The 17512-nt window shown below is 52.8% G+C and overlaps 1 protein-coding gene across 1 annotated transcript in view; it reads right to left on the bottom strand.

The window, feature by feature from the left end:
- JPH3 (junctophilin 3) overlaps window positions 1–17512 on the bottom strand; it is a 53216-nt gene that overhangs the window by 30899 nt on the left and 4805 nt on the right. Inside the window, exon 2 of the mRNA XM_010151526.1 lies at window positions 6947–7724. Within this exon, the coding sequence (XP_010149828.1) occupies window positions 6947–7724 (778 nt within the window). The remainder of the gene's footprint in view (window positions 1–6946; window positions 7725–17512) is intronic.

Genomic DNA, 17512 nt, shown 5'->3' with positions numbered 1-17512 from the left:
TCTGGTCGATGAATAGGAAAAGCAGCAGAAATGAAAATCAGGGGCTGGTTTTTTGTTGTTGTTGTTGTTGGGTTTTTCTATTTCCCTTCCCCCCCACCTCTGATGAAGGGCTGCTCCACCCAAAAGCTAGCAGGCGTCAGCGTGAAGAAGAGGCTTCAGCATCCTATTCTTCAGCTCGTTCCCTCTTCCCTGTGCTGCGCAAGGTAGTCAGGGCAGGCGGGAGGTTATTGTGTTAGTGGGGGGATCTAACAGAGATCAGGGGGCTGAAATCATCCCCCTGAGAAGGGCTGATGCTGCGGTGGGGGCAACCCCAGCTGGAGAGCAGCGCCGGCCACTCAGCCCATGCGCTAAGCCGGTAAAAAGCTTGGATTAGAAACCAGGCAGATGATCCAGGCCGCGATGGGCTGCCGCGTGATGGCAGAGAGGAGGAGGAAGAAGTATCCCCTCGGCCCCCTGTGCTGCTCCCCACCTCCTGCCCAGCTCTCCGGGGCAGACCCTTCCAGAATTGGTGGCTGCCAGGAGTGAATCACCCTCCCATCCTTCCCACTGGCCGGTGCCATCCCTGCCCGTCTCCATATGGTCCCACTGCAAAAGTGACCGTGGAACCAGCACTGGCACGTTGTGCTCTGGCCCTGGCATGGCTCTCCCATCCTGGGTCTGCTGCCAGGTGTCTTGCTTCCTCCCACAATCCCCAAACCCCTCTCCTGCTTCCCTACGGCAAAACCAGCCCCTCCAGCTGCGCTTCGCCATGTCTGCTGGGACAACATGGGTTTTGGAGATCCTCCCCTGTGAGCGCTGGGAGGAAGGGAGAGCCGGCTGGGATCACGGTCAATCCAACGGGCTGTGAGTCTCTGCCCTGCCCGTGTTTCTTCATCACGACCTGGCAATGTTGGAAAGGATTATACAAAGGTGTGTCGCACCCCGGGGCCATGGAGCCGGGATGGTTTAGCTCATATTTGGCTCAGTGGACAGGGAAGGTATTGGAAGTCACCGCATCGGGAGTGGTGATCATGGTTGAAGGATGGGAGAGCAATGAAGGGAGAGGGGCTAGCGAAACACACGCTGAGCTGCTCTCCTAGAAGCTAGAAAAGACACTGCTAAGGTTTTTCCAGTCGGATTACATCCTATGGAAGGCACTTCATTTTCCAGCCTGTTCGTGTGTGCACATGGATGTGCCCCGCCACCTCGGTGGCAGTCGGGGACACGCAGAGCTGGCCCTGCACGAGTGTGCCGGCTAGTCCTGACTTTTGACACGGTCGCAAAAGGGCTTAGCTCCGTAAGTCCTGTCTGAGCAGGAAGTTATTAAATTGGCATTGCTGGAGGACTTAAACAGTCACGGTGCAGACAGCAGGTCCGGCAAAAGCCGGCAATGGGTTAAGGATGTGATGCCCTGGGATGCTGGCCAGGGATCCGTGGTTCCTTGAGTGTCCTAGACTAGAGGTGGAAATGGTGCGTGCCGTGAGCCGGAGGAACCCGTGTCATCCTGGCTGACAGCAACACAGGAACGGGAGGGATAACAGCTGATCGTAATCTCTGCCGCTGCAGTATCGCCTGACCCCTGTCAACACGCTTGTGTCCGGGCAGGAGGAAGGGAGGGAGGTGGCAGAGGGAAGGAGCTGGCAGGGAGGAAAGCTGGCGTGCTCTGCTGCGGCCCTGCTCAGCTCTCGGGCAGTGGTAACGCCCGTTGGAGGCTGCCAGCCCTGGGCTTTGCTCCTCTCTGCATTCCACGGTTTGGGAGGGAAGGATGGCAGGAAGGAAAAAGAAAATGCTGCCATAAAGAGAATTACCTCCTGCCCCAGCTGGTTGCAGACACCTCCCTCCATCCCCTCGGTGCTTTTCTCCCTGTTGCTGTCCTCTGCACCCCCTCAAGGAAAGGATGGAGAAGGGAGGGAGGGAGTGTGGTCTTCCTGCATGAGACCCAGTGGGATGACACCAGTGACCCCATCAGTCCCAAACAAATGGGAGGGGGGTGTGAATTGTGCACAGCCCCAAGCTCCAGCTGGGGAACACCATGCCACAGGGCGCTGCAGATGCTGAACTCCTGCATGGCCTCAGCAGGGAAAGGGGCAGCATGTCTTCAAGGGGCCACAAGTAGAAGAACCCCCTTGGATCCCAAGGTGCCCAAAGAGGGGTTTGGATAAGGTGGTGGGAGGCTCCAGCGTGCCTGGTCTGATCCCTGAGTCGTTCGCTCAGCCCAATCCCTGCAGCCAGTTCAGCTTTGACCTGTTTCAGCTTCAGTCCACTGTCGGCTCATCCCCACCATCCCAACCCGAGGAACGGGGCACGTAACCCTTTTGGGGGTCACAGCATCCCCCTTAACCCACATCCCTTCTCCTCCCCCTTCTCCTTCCGCAGCAAAAGCCCCTCTGGCAGCACGAGGCGGGGATTAGGGCGAGACTACTGCGGGAGCCCTGCAGCCACCTCCCCCAGGCATCAGAAAAGCCAGCAGAAACCTTAAATCAAATGCAGCCAAGTACAATTGCAAAGCTGCAGGCACAGGCCTGAGAGAGCATTAAGCAGCATTATTATGGCTCGGCGTACTGCCGGTAGTGACATTACCGCAACTTAAAATGTTCAGAACTGCAGAATCTATTCTTTTCTGTGGGTTTTGCCTAGGCTGCATTTCCATTTTTCTGAAGAAAATACCTGTTTGGCTCAAACAACCTTCTGCACTTTGCTGTTCAGCTCTCCGGGGCTTTTCTTGCCTTCCTGCTCCCCATTGTACGTCAAACACGGACGGATGCTTTGCCCTCACTGCAGCATCCTGAAGGAGCATCCATGCTGAGTCCAAACATTTTCCTTTACCCATCCTCACTGCCAGCTTGTTTATTCACTTCCTTTTCCTTTTTTTCCCTCCAGTTTCCCTTTCTGAAGTTGAATGACACTCTGCTAATTTGTAGCCCCACTCCTCCTGAGACTGTTGAGCTTAATTATATTTTTCTCGTTGTTGGTGAATGGCTCGGCTATAATTATGCCTGGAAGTGCGTTACTTAGGACTAACCTGAGAAGAGCATCCCCTCCGGGGTGCTAGGGCATCAGCGGCTCCGAGGAGCTGTTATTTAAGGTGCTGAACAACGGGGCCCCAGGAACCTTGTGCTGGAGATAGGAGCTGAGCGCTTGCCAAATGTGCCCGTCTCTAGGACTCATACCCCTAGCACCAGTAACTGCCCTTCCTCTCACAAGCAGTCCAGCCACTGATTACAAAACCTTGAGCTGCGGTAGCAGACGGAAATCCTGGAGAGAATCAGGGTCTGTCTGCCTCGCATTAAGCTACCATCATCCGTCGTGGAGAGCTGGAGTCGCTCCTGAGCTCCCCCAAACGCTCCACGTGCCAGCAGCTGTGGTGAAAGCCAAGGGGTCAGGATGAGCTTCCTGGCCCACCGCTCTTGCCCGGATACTACATATATTTCAGTTGACCACCAGTGCCTACGGACAATTTGCCTTAGGTATCAGCGTTAGCGCTACTGGGAACCGGTGTGTCCAGTGCATCCTTCATCCTTCCATGGTAGCAGCGGAGTGACAGCTCTTGGCTCATGCGAGAGGGGAACGAAGCAGCCCATGGCACAAAGAGGACACCCTGCACCTTCGTTTTAAAGCACTTCCTCCCTGGCTACCTTGGAAAACTGATAGCTGGTATCAGGTTTTCCAGACCTGATTCATAGCCCTTCTCACCCCCTGACTGTACACAAACCAGTCCAGCACATGGGAGCTGAAAGAGGAACAAAAGCGTTATTTCCTTTTAATTGCATCCGAGAAAATTTAGGAGAATCATCTACTGAACCTAAAAACTGTTCCTTAAATGAGCTTACTTTTCTGTGTCACAGATAACATTGTACTCTGCTCAGACTAAAACAACTTTAAGAATCCAATTTACTTGTCTTCAGTACACTATGTTTTTAGCCTACTTTCCTCAGGAAATGGGGCTTACTTATGTGATTGTGCTGTTTATATATCTATATGCCATCACTCCCACACTAATAACTTTTGAACGTGTTGGCCAATTCCAACCAAATCTGACAGAGCGGTAGAGTTTTCAAAAATACTGAATTCTTACAAATTTAATGAAATACGTGGGTGGGCACATATTTTCCCCCACCAAGGGAAAGGCTGCAGAGTGAACTCAGCCGTATTATTAGACAGAAGAGAATACACATGCACATACACAGACACACACCAGTGCTGTTACGAAATCCCCAGCTGCTGGGAAGCCAGAGCTCACGTTGGTATTAGACGGTGGATGCTGCACCCCTGAGCCCCCAAAAACACCGAAATGAGCATCAGGATTCCTCCGCCAATGCACCCACCGCCTGTTCTGTGCCTTTCTTTCTCTTTGGACGATGCAGTTCGGTGTGGGCACTGCAGGGGAGTGTTGATTCATTTAGAAGCCTTAAAATTAATCGGACTAATTATATGAAAGCCTTTCTAGCTGGTTCTAGGTTAGTAAAACCTCAGTTTCTTCTGGTTCTGTCTGCTGGGACGCAGCTGAGGAGAGACTGTCCATGCAAAAACCTGGACAAAGGGGAAGAGCTCGAGCTGAAGGAGCGTGGGTTTCAGACAAAGCAGCCCTCCCCGCTTGCATTCCCAGGTCCGTGGGACTCTCCTGTGTGCTGCCAAAACGCCAGCCCAAGCCACCCTCCAAGGCTGAGCCTGCACGCCCACCCAATCCCACCTGCCCCAGCAAAGCCTCAACCCTGCCTGGCCTTAGCCAAACGGTTTGGCTCTTCGGTGACAGGTTTTGGGGTCTCAACATGAAGCGTTAACACAGGCAGCAAAACTTCCTGGTCAGGACGTCACTGGTGGTCGGTAACCCAGCACTAACGCACCCCGCGTCACGTCCGAGTCTGTCCGTCCCCGGCTCACGCAGCAAGAGACGGGCTGTACAGCAGATCAATAAAGGGCTTTGCAAGACAGCAGCAGCCCTTGTGCCGTGAGAAGTGAAAAGCCCTGGGTTCCCGGGGCTTGTTTTCCTCCCCGTGTGTCTAGGCAAGAACGGACTAGTTAAGACCGAGCGCCAACGGTGGAAGGAGCCGGGCTGCGGGATGGAGACACCACGTTAACGGAGCATTATCTGGAGGGACTTTGAGTATCCTCAAAGCAGTGTGCTCCCATTCATTTATTTCTTTGCATCTCCACCGATGACTAAAGGGGTACTCCGGGTGCTCCCCAAATCCCACAGCCCTTCTCCTCCTCCATGCGCACACGTGGCCACAGGCTGCATCCTCCCTGCCCGCTCTGCGTTACCCTGGCTGGTACAGTGGAGGAAGGTATTCACGCCCTGGCACCGTGATCTAATTTGATTATTTTTCCTTTTCTCTCATAATTAGAAGGTGGAACATTATATGCCAAGAGCTCATTAAAGTATTTCCAACATGAGGGGGTCATATCTCTTCCAACTCCTGCTCTCATGGATTTCTAGGACCATTACTGCCTGGGGACAGAGGATGCTCACGTTCCCAGACCCAGCATCCCAAGGCAGACTAGAGCTCCACATTTCCAGGATTCAGACCTTTGTATCGCGGCATTCCCATCCCCAGATCACAGGGAAAGATCTGGTCTTCCCGCTGCTCTGCAGTCAGTTTCCTACCTGGCAATCTAGTGGGATTTTTTTTTTTTTCCCAAAGCTTTGACAACAATTTGGTACAACATCAGCTCGAAAACATCATCAAGCCCAAATACGCTCCCAAAGCAGGCCTGGGAGTCTCATTCACATTGCAGATAAGTCACCGGCAGACATGCTGATAAAGATTTCAAGTGTGACTCTGCATACAAATGATCCAGACCCAACAATTCATCCAGCACAGGCGACTGAGGAGGTACCTGGGTTTTTCCCCTAACCCCAGCCTGGCTGCTATATGCAGCACTTGCTCAGAAACCAGAAAGCAATGACCACGCTCTATTAAACCAACCCTAAAAAGGGATACAAAGAGTCCTGGATTCTGCAGAGGAGCCTTTCCTCCTCAGCTCACCGCTTGTCTGGGAACTCACTGCAAGTCACGAAGCTCCGCGCGCATTTTGGGAGCTGGCTAGAAGGTGCTGGATTTGGCCTTGCTTTGAGCTGGGAGTGGGACCCTATTTCAACCTAAATTAGACGTGACCCCTTTTCCCTCCCCCACCTGCTAGTTTTCAGCTGGATCAAGTCCCTGTTCTGTATCACTGAGCAGTTCCGTGCGGGCTACAGCCAGCGCCAGGAGCAGGGGGTTCTTGAGGCTTGTAGGGATTATTTGGGCACCCAGATCTGCTGCTTTCCAGCAGAGCCTCAGACAGGGCAAACCCTCCCCAGGCATCAGCTGCAGCGAGCAATTTGACTGCTATTCCACTCAAAACCTCTTTGGGGAACAGAAATAGCTGGGAATCCTCCCAGCACAGGCCAACCCTGGGATGGTTCCTCTTGGCTCTAAGTCAGACAGAGGGTAGGGGCAAACAGCATCTCAGGAGCACTTCTGCTGAGGGATTGTCCTGCTTATCAAAGGTGCTACGAAGAAAGGGGGTACAAAACCCAGAACCTCCTAAGTGACAGATATCAGCCTGTGAGCCCCACAGGGTGACCAACAAATGCAGTCCCACCATGGTGCAACCACTCCCTGCACCGCTCTGGGTGACCCTGCATGTCCTGATTTTGGAAGGTTATGCATCCACAGCCCACTTGGAGTTAGCAGAGGGACAATTCAGCTTGGATCCATCCCATTTCGAGCAGCACTTGGGCAGGCCCAGCAGCCTGGCTTTCCGGAATGCTGCCTGCTGCCCCGTGGGGGTCCATATAGCACTGGCCACTGCCTGTGCTGGCAGATGCCCACCGCAGCGCTTGCCTGCCTCCAGCAGCTTCCCTAAAATACCCCCTCTGAGCACCTACTGCCACAAAAACTCTCATCCCACTTCTCCCATCAAACCCCAGCCATCAGGGCGGGCCCCCTGCTGAGACACCGTATCGGGACAGCGACCACCTTACCTGGATGCTGCGATCTCCGCCTTCTGCTTGGCGATGGTGGCCGCCCGCTCGGCCGCCTCGACGGCCCGATCCACCTTCTCACGGATCTTGCTGGCCCGCAGCGGGATGAGGTTCTTCCTCTTGCCACTGACCAGGACATTCTGCTTGTACTTGCCCTCCTCCTTGGTGCCATCGGGGAAGGTCATGCAGCCATAGCCGTGGCGCTTGTTGTTGGCCCATTCTCCCTCGTACTTCAGCCCGTCTGAGCGTTGGCTCACCCCGAAGCCCGACCGCTTGTCATTCTTCCACTCGCCGACGTAGATCTCGGTGGTGGTGGCGTCGATGTCGTCTTCGATGACGGAGAGCTCGGCTTCGCCCTCGCCCAGGCTAATGGTGGAGTTGATGTCACTGGCAGTGGAGCTGACTGTGCTCATCCCGGCTTCACTCCGGAAAGAGCTCTGCTTGCTCCGCTGGCTGGGCAAGGAGCTCTTGGACTCGGACTTACGGAGCTTGAGCCCGCTCAGCAGTGACCGCCGGAAGATGCCCTTCTTCTTGCTCTTGAGGATCTCGGCATCGCTGTGGGCCATGAGGACAAAGCCACCCCGGGAGACAGCGGGGCTGCCGGCCACCGCCGGCGAGGAGTCGGGGTGCAGCGCCGTGCCGTTGGTGTGCTCACTGCGCAGGGAGTTGATGGACGTCCTCAGGGGTGACCTGATAACCGCAGCCATGCCGTAGGGAACGCTCTGCCGGACACCATAACCCTGGCGCATCCCTCCGACCCACTGGCCCTGGTATGTCCCTGGGAAGAGGAGACAAAAGCAAAGAGGCGTTTCATGGCACGGCATCCTGTGGACCCCTAATGACATCAAACTCCTCTGCAAGCCCTTCGTTAGTGGGAACAGCAAAGTGCAGCTCTGGGTCCCAGTCTCATCTCCATGACAGGGACTGTCATGTCATGATGGGGGAGAAAAAAATAACATGTTGGTTAGATTGCAGGTGGAAATATCAGAAACCAGCCAAGGCAGCTGCGTGCAGGGAGTGATGCTTTGAGGAACTGCCCCTTAGGACAACCCCTGATTTGAAAGGGAAGGGAGCAGGGAGATGGGGTGGGGGAATCATTACCTGGGAGCAGACTCTGATCCTGTCCACGCTGCTGGCAGTGATCAAAGCGGATGGTATATCACAATTATCACATTTATTTATATGCATAGCACCTTTCATCCAGCGCATAGCGCAGGGGAGTGGCTCTATAGAAATAAAGGCATCACGGGCAGAGATCCATTGGGTTATTCTCCTTGAAACGTGCCCCTGTTTGAACTCCTGCATTCGCATGGGCACTTACTGGAGTTGCTGAACTGGCGGTCAGCGGGATGAAACGCACACAGAACCTCACCGCAGCACTGGGAATGTAGGCACAGAAACCCCATCCATCCCGGGAAGTGCAACCCAGAGCACAGTGCCTGCCCTGCACACCGAAACATGCAGCCGTGATCTGCGCAGGGTTTGTAATCCCTTCCCCTCCTGGGCTCAGCGGCACGCTTTCCCATTTCATCCCAGCCGGTTGAACGGCGGGGCTTGGTTTTATTCTTAGGTCAGCTTAATCTTTTCTGGACTAGTGATTCACTGCCCACCTAAGCTCCCACGGGGAGGATTGTTGAGCCTGAGGATGGCTCCTCTCCTGGTACTGGTGCTCCTGGGATGCTGTGGCGGGTCCTAGCCTGGGGCTGCCCTGCTGCCTCCCATCCCCAGCTGGCGATGGGTGCCGGCAGCACCTCGCAGCATCAGGGCCTCTCTTCGTACCAGCCCCTCTCCCACACACCATGAGAGCCTTAAAATAGACTTGCTGAAACAGTGAACCCTGTGAGAATCAAACCGAAACGGCCCCGACTGCCGGTCAGTCTGACAGAGGCTTCCCATCCCTTCTCTGCACAAGATGCTCTTTGCCCTTAGCAATGCGGTCATGATTCATGGACATGACCAACCTGTCAGGTCCACCTCATCCAGCTCTTTTGGCTGCAAAGATGTTGTTCCCTGAGCCCTATCCACCTTGCTGCAGTGTCTTCCCTCTCAACATTTTCCAACAGCCCAGAGGAAAGGATTATTAAAACTGGCTGCACTCGCCATGCCTATCGCCAGCCCTTTTGCTCTCTCCACAAGGAGCGATCCCAACCCAACAGCTACACATCCTTTTGCTCCATTTCATCCCTCATCCCAGTTGGACAATGAACCTCAGCCAAAAGATATTAGGGTTAGGGTCCGGAGAACCAGAAAGCACACAGGTCCAGGGATAATTGGGATTGCAGAGGCCTGCCAAGAGGAGCACGGCGCTGCACCGACATTGCTCCCTCCACAGCTTTCCTAGCTGGGACAGCTGTCGTGCTGTCCAATCCAGGTTTCCACCACCCAGTCCCTGGAGCTCAGCAGTAGCTCTCCAGCTGGGTACATGCTGGAGCAGCTCACACTGAGCATGGGAACTGCTTCCCAAGAGCACGAAACCAGCACCTGGACACATTTTGAGGTGCATTCTGGGGTGTATCAGTTGTTTTATTTAGGCTACCAGCACTTTGCAGAACCCCCCTGGGGCTCGGGCATCCTTCCCAGTGTTCTGATGCAAGCAACCACCCAAGGAACTGCATTATCTTGGTGACAGGCTTGTGTGTCCCCAAAAAATGCCAGCCCCAAGCAAGGGAACCTCATGAAGACTGCCTTGGAGAAGGGACTTGGAGAGGCAGGGCCGGGCAGGCAGGATTTACCAAGGGTTTATAGGATTAGAACTGGGGTAGGAGGCAGAGCACTGGGATTACAGCAGGCACTGTCGTGGCAGGGGGAGGAGGTGGTGGCAGGGAGAAGGATGGGGGACAGCCAGCAAGATGGCTGGCAAACAGCTCAGAGGAGACATCAGACAAGCCCTGTGGTTGGGTGTGAGCAGTGAGCCTGTCTCACCCTGCTGCAGCCCACTGTGGTGTCCCTGAGAACAGGCAAAAGCCGACACCGCGCACCCACGGCTCTCCCTGTGCCCAGTGGAATGGTGCCTGTGGCAGGGGAGAGCCCCCCCAAATCAACCGTCCATCTCCTGCACATGTGGCACCATCTCGCTCCCCTTTCAGGCTCCTTCCCAGAGCATCCCGGAAGGATTGGGGATGATGGGTGAGAGAGATGTCCCCCAACACCTGGAGCACCCCTGCAAAGGTAGCTTGGGATGTCCTCACACCATGCTCAGCTTCCTGTTTCTCCTAGGGATGGATTCAGTGGGTTTCAGGGAGAGATGCCAGTGTGGGCAAGGAGACAGGGAGAAAAGGTCCTGCACAAGATCCATCAGATTCTGCCCTGCCCAAGTCCTGGATTCCCTTTCCATCAGCTGAATCCCTTGACTTGGTCCCTGATCCCAGGGAAGTCCTTTGACCTCCCATCTTTTAACAAATCTGCAGCTGAAAAAGAAGAAATGGATTAAACCGAAGGACCATAAAGCAAGCACGGCCCTTCCCCGGAAACCAGAGGCAGCGGCAAAGGGCGGAACAAAGCGCTCGGAGCAGGCGTGAGCACGCAGCTCAGCTGGAGCAGGGGTGGCAAATTGGTCACAGCAGGTTGCAGCTGCAGCCAGCGCCTGTGCGCATCTCCAGCGAGGCCGAGGTGCCCGGGAAGCTGTCACCTTTGCATGGCCTTAAAACCTACTCCTAGGATTGCAAGGCCGCCAGGAGCAATGGCTGCATCCCATTGGCAAGGCTGATTTTTCTAGGCAGAGGATGCAAGGACTTTGAGGAGCCATCCCAGCCAGCCAGAGCAAAACCCAAACCCCAAATCTGCTTTCATGCGTGTCTCTCCTCTCCCAATCGCTCCCCCACTGGAGGTAGCAGCATGGATTGCCTCTGGGGATTGCCTGAGAGGGCACAGTCACCTCCCCAATGGCCACCAAGCCATCTGGCCACCTTTGTGGCTACAAGCAGATCAAAGAGCTTCCTTCCAGGGAGCTGAGTTCACCCGTCCTTTCTCACCCAAGCAGCACTCCTTTCTTCATCTGACTTCATTACGTTTTAAACCCCTAAATATCCCAGGATTTGGCCACGAATACTGGAAGGTCTCACAGCCACCTGATCTGCATTGCTAAGCATTGTCACCTCCTCCCCTTGCACTGCTCAGCTTAACCTCTGCCCCCTAACATTTGCAGATATATGCACAAAGCTTAATCTCACAAGGAGCCAGGAGACTCTTTCTCCCTGCAGAGGAATCAGGATTTTATGATCTTCCACTTTCTGTGCCAGGATGGACTGGCTACAGCTGTTTCAGAGCTAGGGAGCTGAAAAGGGAGTGTGCAATGGGAAGCCCATGCGGTGGGGACCAGTGGATGGGGCTAGGTGTAACAGGACAAGCACGTCTGATGCGAAAGGTCTCCAGAGTGACCTGCTGAGGTGCTCAACGGAGCTCCTCAAGGACCCCGGCACAGCTGTAGAGAGCTGAGCACTTCCCAGGGTCAGTGCAGGAGCACAGACACCCTCTTTAACTGTGAGCAGCAGGAGAACATGCCTCCGCCGGGATGGGGAGTGGGGAGCAAGCCCACTGCAGTCCTGGCCATGAGCTGGTTGCATTGGCCAAGTCAAGGCACTATGGCAAAGAGGGAAAGCCACCACGGTGGGAAACTGCTGGGGAGGAAAATGTGACAACCTCTTCCCCCACCAGCCATACAGGTCACTCCTATAGATGCCTCCAAGGTGTCACAAATATCCATCCCTCTTCTGTGTGGCTCTTTTGCACTGGGCAAAAAGGACAAAGAGCAGCCAAGAAAGTCTTGGGTATGGAAAGAAAACCCTCCTGAGCTAGGTAATTTGTGACTTACTACGATGATACTACCGAAGCAGCAGCCATTTCTGCGTTGTAGCTCTTTCTTTACTATCAATATTTGCAAAATGCTTCCTGAAGCATTAATTGGATGAGATTAATGGAGCGATTGCATCGGAGAAAATGCAGCATCCATGACATGGTCAGGGCAGCACTGTGCAAGCAGCTGCAGGCAGCTGAGCCGGACGGCCAGGGCTGGAAGTCGTGGACAAGACAGGAGAGCGCTGGACAGCCAAGCCGAGGAATCTCAGCCACCACCACCCCCTGCTGAAAAGAAGGCCTGATCCTGCCTCGGGAATGGGAATTTTGCCATTCATTGTAATGGCAGCAAAATCGGAGCCTGAGGGAATAAGCAGGTTGTGCTCTCGCTCTCTGCGGCTTTATCACGGGGAAGATTCCTTGACTCCTGGGGTAACCGATCCAGCAGGATTTGGCCAAAATAAAGGTGACGCCAAGAAGGGTGGGGATATGGCCACGCGTGTGCACACACAGAGATAAGGAGAGGGCATAACCTGGGGCTGGGAGAAAATAAGTGAGGTCATCCCAAAAGATGGATCAGTTAGAATATTCCTCTTTAGGAAACAGCAGATGGAGCGTGAGAAAGGGACTGGGCCTGCGAGAAAGACAGGGAAAGTCAGGATGGGATGGAAAAATGGAGAGAAGAAAATGGGCAATGTGGTGGTTGGCCACTTTCACTCATTTTCTTAAGACTGAGGGATTTGGGTTTTTTTGGCTGGCTCCCCTTGGAGCAAGGCTGGGCTGTTTCCAAATGGCTTTTAAAAGTCCTGCAGGAATTTCCATTGCCTTGTGGACCGTGTGAAGCCCCATCCTTGGCTGGAGCCAGCCAGGCTGAGCCAGACTGAAAGCAGAAAGTGGGAAGTCACTGGCCTCCAAAGCACCATTCCTGATGCTCCAGCAGAAGATCATACATTTTGAGAAATGACAAGTACCAAAAAGTAATCTAATTTGTTGCAGTTATTCAATGCTTTCTCAGCATTTGGCTCAGAAGGCTAAAATTCATTCTGAGAAGAGACCAGGGAGTCTGCAGGGCTGCTCCTGTTGTCGCCATAATGCCAAAATCCCTGAACTCAGGATCCACCCTGGTTTGTACCTTGCAGAAACAGGGAGGCCACTGGGACCCTGTGCAAAGCTGGCAGGGAGCCAACCAGGCACAGCCTCATCACTTCCATATTCTCTGCTGGAAAAAGGGGTAATGCAGCAGCACTCCAGAAACTCAGGTGGGTATTGGGAAGACTAATTAGCTCCTATTTGCAAAGTGCTCTGGGAGGATCAGAGGCACTACAGACACCAGGAAGAATGATGAGTTTCCATTCATTACCTCAGCTTTGCCAGTTTTTGGGGTATTTTCCTGGGGAGAGGGGAAGGAGGAGACCCATCTCCATCTCCATCTCCATCTCCATCTCCATCATCTCCATCTCCATCATCTCCATCTCATCTCAGAGAAATGAGAAATCACTGGAAATAATCCCCTGTGCTCACCTAAATCCCATGCTGGCATGATGCAGAGGTCTAGGACTTGCCACCTGCATTGCCCACCATGAAAGGTGGGAATCAGGGATGATACGTGTGTGCAATGCCGCAGGGATATGGCATCAGCGGCAAATTACCTCCCCCCAGCCCTGCCAAGGCTCTCCATGCCTCTGACCATCACTGAGCCATGCTGAAAAGAGAGTCAGATGCTTCTGCTGTGGCTGCTAATTTGCCAAAAATATGCTCTGGTAACTGCTTACACAGGGGAAGAAATAAAGTATGGATTTTTGAGTATGCAAATATAATCTGCAGGCAAGAACACGTGATGGATGTTAGTCATATTGCTTAATGTGAGGTTGGATACATACATACATGATGGGCACAGCGAGGCCTAGGCATCCGTGGGGGAGAGAAGGGGAAAAAAGAAAGGAGAAGGTAGAAGAGCAGAGCAGGGAGGAGAAGAGGGCTGGAGCAGAGCTGTCATGGGCTGCTTTGCCTGGTGCTGGGTAGTGTTAAGTCTGTTGCTGGGGCTCAGCAAATAATAAATCACTGCAAGCCTGCAGCTCAGCAGCATGGTTAGCTTGCACTTCTGAAAGCTAAATGGCAGGGACTCTCCATCTGAGGAAAGAGCAGTGGGGTGGTTGGGTTTGGATGGCGTACCATGGGACATGGCTTTGCAAGCAGGGAGAGATGCTCCTGGCAGAGCCAGCGCCTCGCCAGGCACCTCTGCAGGAGCAAGAGCCGGGGGCTGGAGAGAGGAGATGGATTTATACAGCCTCACACCACAGCCAGGGAATCTGCCTCCTCCTCTTTGGATGCAAATAACAACGTAAAGTAACTCTGCCTGAAATACCACAGGGCAGGGATTGCTCAACCGTTCTCCCCAGGGGAAATTGCGTGAAAGGCAGGTTCACACTGGCGAGAGTGCTCATCTGGGAGGTATCAGCCCCATCCAAAGCACGGGGAGTCCTTTATATTCCCACTGCCATGACGCCCGCCCCAGAGATACTTTGCAGTCAGGAGATGAGCAGAATGAAGCTACTCCCCTCACTGGCAAATATGAGACTGCACCATGGTATTGCAATGACTGCTGATAAGTGCACTTACAGATGGGAAACTGAGGCACAGAGCAAGGTGAGGGACGAGCTCCTCCAAGAAATGAGGTGTGTGCCTGCTTTGTACAGCCTACAGCAAACCTACAGCAGGACAGGGAATGAGGCAAAGCTGATGTCCAGCCTCTGGAGACAACCCCAACTGCAGGAATTAAGCCATTTTCTGCAGAGACTGACCAGCGATGAATACCTGCCCTTATAATGTTCCAGAAAAATCACAAATAGAAATTGAGCTCTGATAACACCTGCAAGAGGAGGATCCCCCCCAGACACCCCAACACTGGCTTTCGAGGCATTTCGGCTATTTGCTTTGAGGAGGAAAAACTCAATTTGCTCTCCCCCATGTGCAGGAAAATGCAAGTCAGTCCTGAGCATCCCCTCCCTCTTCCCTCTTGTGGTTTCTGTATCTCCTGCTTCCCCAGGCCTGTTTCCCTTCATTAGTAATTGCCTTTTCCAGCCAGCATTTGGAGAAATGCTTCAAACCATCGCACTGGCAATCAAATCTCAGCATCACTAATTCTGATGGGGCTCATAATGTGTCTCAGGCTGGTGGCAATTTTTCTTAAAGCACCAGGTCCTGGAGTCAGGGGAAATACAGGTTTGCAAAGGGAAAGAACCAAAGAAAGAAATTTCTAGCCTTCCTGGGAATGAGAAGAGTCGGGTCCCTCAGAGCCAGGGAAAGTCAAGGGACCATCATCCCCATGTGAAACGAGGCCCATAGTTTTGCCCAGGGCAGCTGAATCCCTGCGGATTCGGCCACCGACTGGATCCAAAAGTGGGATGAAGCTTTAGCCCGAGGGATGTGAAACATATTAACGTATCACTCAGCACCTTTATTACGGCTAATGTGCTCCTCTCACAAAGCAGAGTGAAATCGGGCTAATGCTTAGTGCGTTAATCCCCCAGCGCTCTAATCCTCATCGCAAATTCTGTGATCTCACCCCATTTCTCAGCAGAGCTCACGGGAGCTAAGGGCTAATTCCCCAGGGCTCACAAACAGCGTTGTGTGCCATCGCTGGGTTTTGGGGGACTGTATCCCCTGCGAGGTGTGGGAGATGCTCAGCCACACGGGATGAGGCTGAGCTCCCTGTGGATTGGGGATACAAGGCTGCACCGGGAGCGGGGACAGCGTAGGACGGGATGAGGAGAGAGCAGGGTTTATTTATTTCCTGGGAAATACATGTTCAATCCCTTATTCAGTCCCAGGGAAACACCTTGCAGACCCAAAGTGATGCCCTGAGCAGGAAATCATCTCTTTATAGTGATCATCTTGGTGTGAATAGCTGCAAACTTAGGGCTCTTGCTCTGGCTGTTCACTCATTCATGAAAATTCATGATGCTCTGCTGTATGCTAAGAGTAAGTGGAACCTCTTCAGGGAATAATTCTGAGGAAGGGGAAGGAGTGACTGTTCTAAGGGAATGCTCACACATCAATTGCAATTTTTAAGGATTTTTAATTCAAAGGTCAGAATCTGTCCTTAAAAAGCCGGTATCATACTCCAAAATATAAACACTTGCCATTCCAGTGGGTTATTTTGTTAACAAATACTTTCATTGTAAGTTAAAGAGCTTATTGCAGGGCAAACTAGCATCAAGACTCTCTTGTAACTATTGCAAACTCCCGCAAAAAAACCCCTTTTTCGACCAGGATTTCAGTCAATGCCAAAGCCAGACTCCAAAAAGGCAAAAACTGGCAAATCACGCAAGACAGATGCCAAACCACAGGGTTACCCCCGGTAAAACCATCACCAACCTCATCCTGCCCGGCTCCTGTATCTTCGAGTCATGCCTACATTAATTCAGATCATTCATCTACATCAGCGTTACCTGACTCAAAGCATTCAAAATTCATCAGGTTCATTTTAAAATCCAGGTATTTTTAAACAGAAGGCATTTTTAGCTCTCGTCTGCTTATTTCCAAGCCTGTAAGAATGACTTTTCTGCAATAGCCTGGGTGGAAACCTTGCTTCAAAAATGAAGCTGAAAATCTTGCAAAACCACATGATTCCACAAGCTGGAGCTTCAAGGAAAAAAAAAAAAAACCCCAAAAATGTTCTGTTACAGGAGCAGATGTCACCCAACCAGGAGGAGCCCCATGGGATATCAAATCACATGCAAATATCCTGGGATTTGTACTAAAAGCCGTGAGAAATCCCGGGGTAACCCACCCCAGCAACCCCAGCGAAAGGTTATTAAAACTGTGCTTCAGACCTAAGCCACCCTCCACGATGGGTCCAGGGGAGGCGTGTGAGGGGGTCAGGTTGCCCCAAGGTTGGGGTCCTACGCCATCCCCCGGAGCATCACGCACCAGACAAAATGCTCGAGAAGATGGAGCTGGGATCTAAGCCTGTCTGGCAGTTTCAGTCTCCCGAACTTTCCCCCTGGGTCAAAATCCTTCTTCCTCTGTCCTGAGCTGAAACTAAGCAGCATGTTCCAGTGAGATAAGTAATTACCATCAGTTCATATCATTTATTTTTAATGACGCTGGTCAGAACCTTCATTTAGTATTTTGATTCATTTTTCTACATTCGGCGTGTCCTGATGTTTCAGTTTTTGCTCTCCTATAACCACTGCTGCACTGCGAGCATCTTCTGTACCAAACCTAGACAGCACGAGGCTTCATAAACAAAGTTCATAGCTATTTTTTTTAATTAGGAAGTTCTTAGCGGGGTTATTAGGACCAGCGAGGGCTGTGTCTAGATGCTGCAGGAACTGGATCGGGGACCAGGATGCATTTGTATTTGCTTGTTTCCACCCACTATTTAAAGTGCATCAACAATGCCTTCCCGGCAGCAAAATAAGACCAAAGCTGATACTTTTAAGGTAATTCTGACATCCGCGCTATGCACAGACCGCATGGAAATCTGCCCTCGCTAGTTGGCTCCCTGCAGCTGTAGAGGAACCTGTGAAAAGCCCCGGTACGACAGGGGTAGGAGGCATCCCTGAGTGATGCCACTGCCCTCCGCAGCACCAGCCGGGTGCCCCTGGAGCATCCCCTGGTCCATCCCCCCGGAGCAACCCTTTACACTGGCAAGGGGCCTGCTTTTGCAAAATATTTCATGTTTTTCATCTCCTCAACCACTTCAAAGTCATTTGGTTGGTAGGTCCTGGTGCACCTGCGGAGAGAGCGGCTGGAGGTGGCCACCGGAGC

This window comes from Eurypyga helias, unplaced genomic scaffold (genome assembly GCF_000690775.1).
Source record: "Eurypyga helias isolate BGI_N326 unplaced genomic scaffold, ASM69077v1 scaffold8650, whole genome shotgun sequence".
NCBI classification, from domain to species: domain Eukaryota; kingdom Metazoa; phylum Chordata; class Aves; order Eurypygiformes; family Eurypygidae; genus Eurypyga; species Eurypyga helias.
Note: the sequence above shows the minus strand (reverse complement) of the source record. Positions and strands in the feature narration are given on the sequence as shown.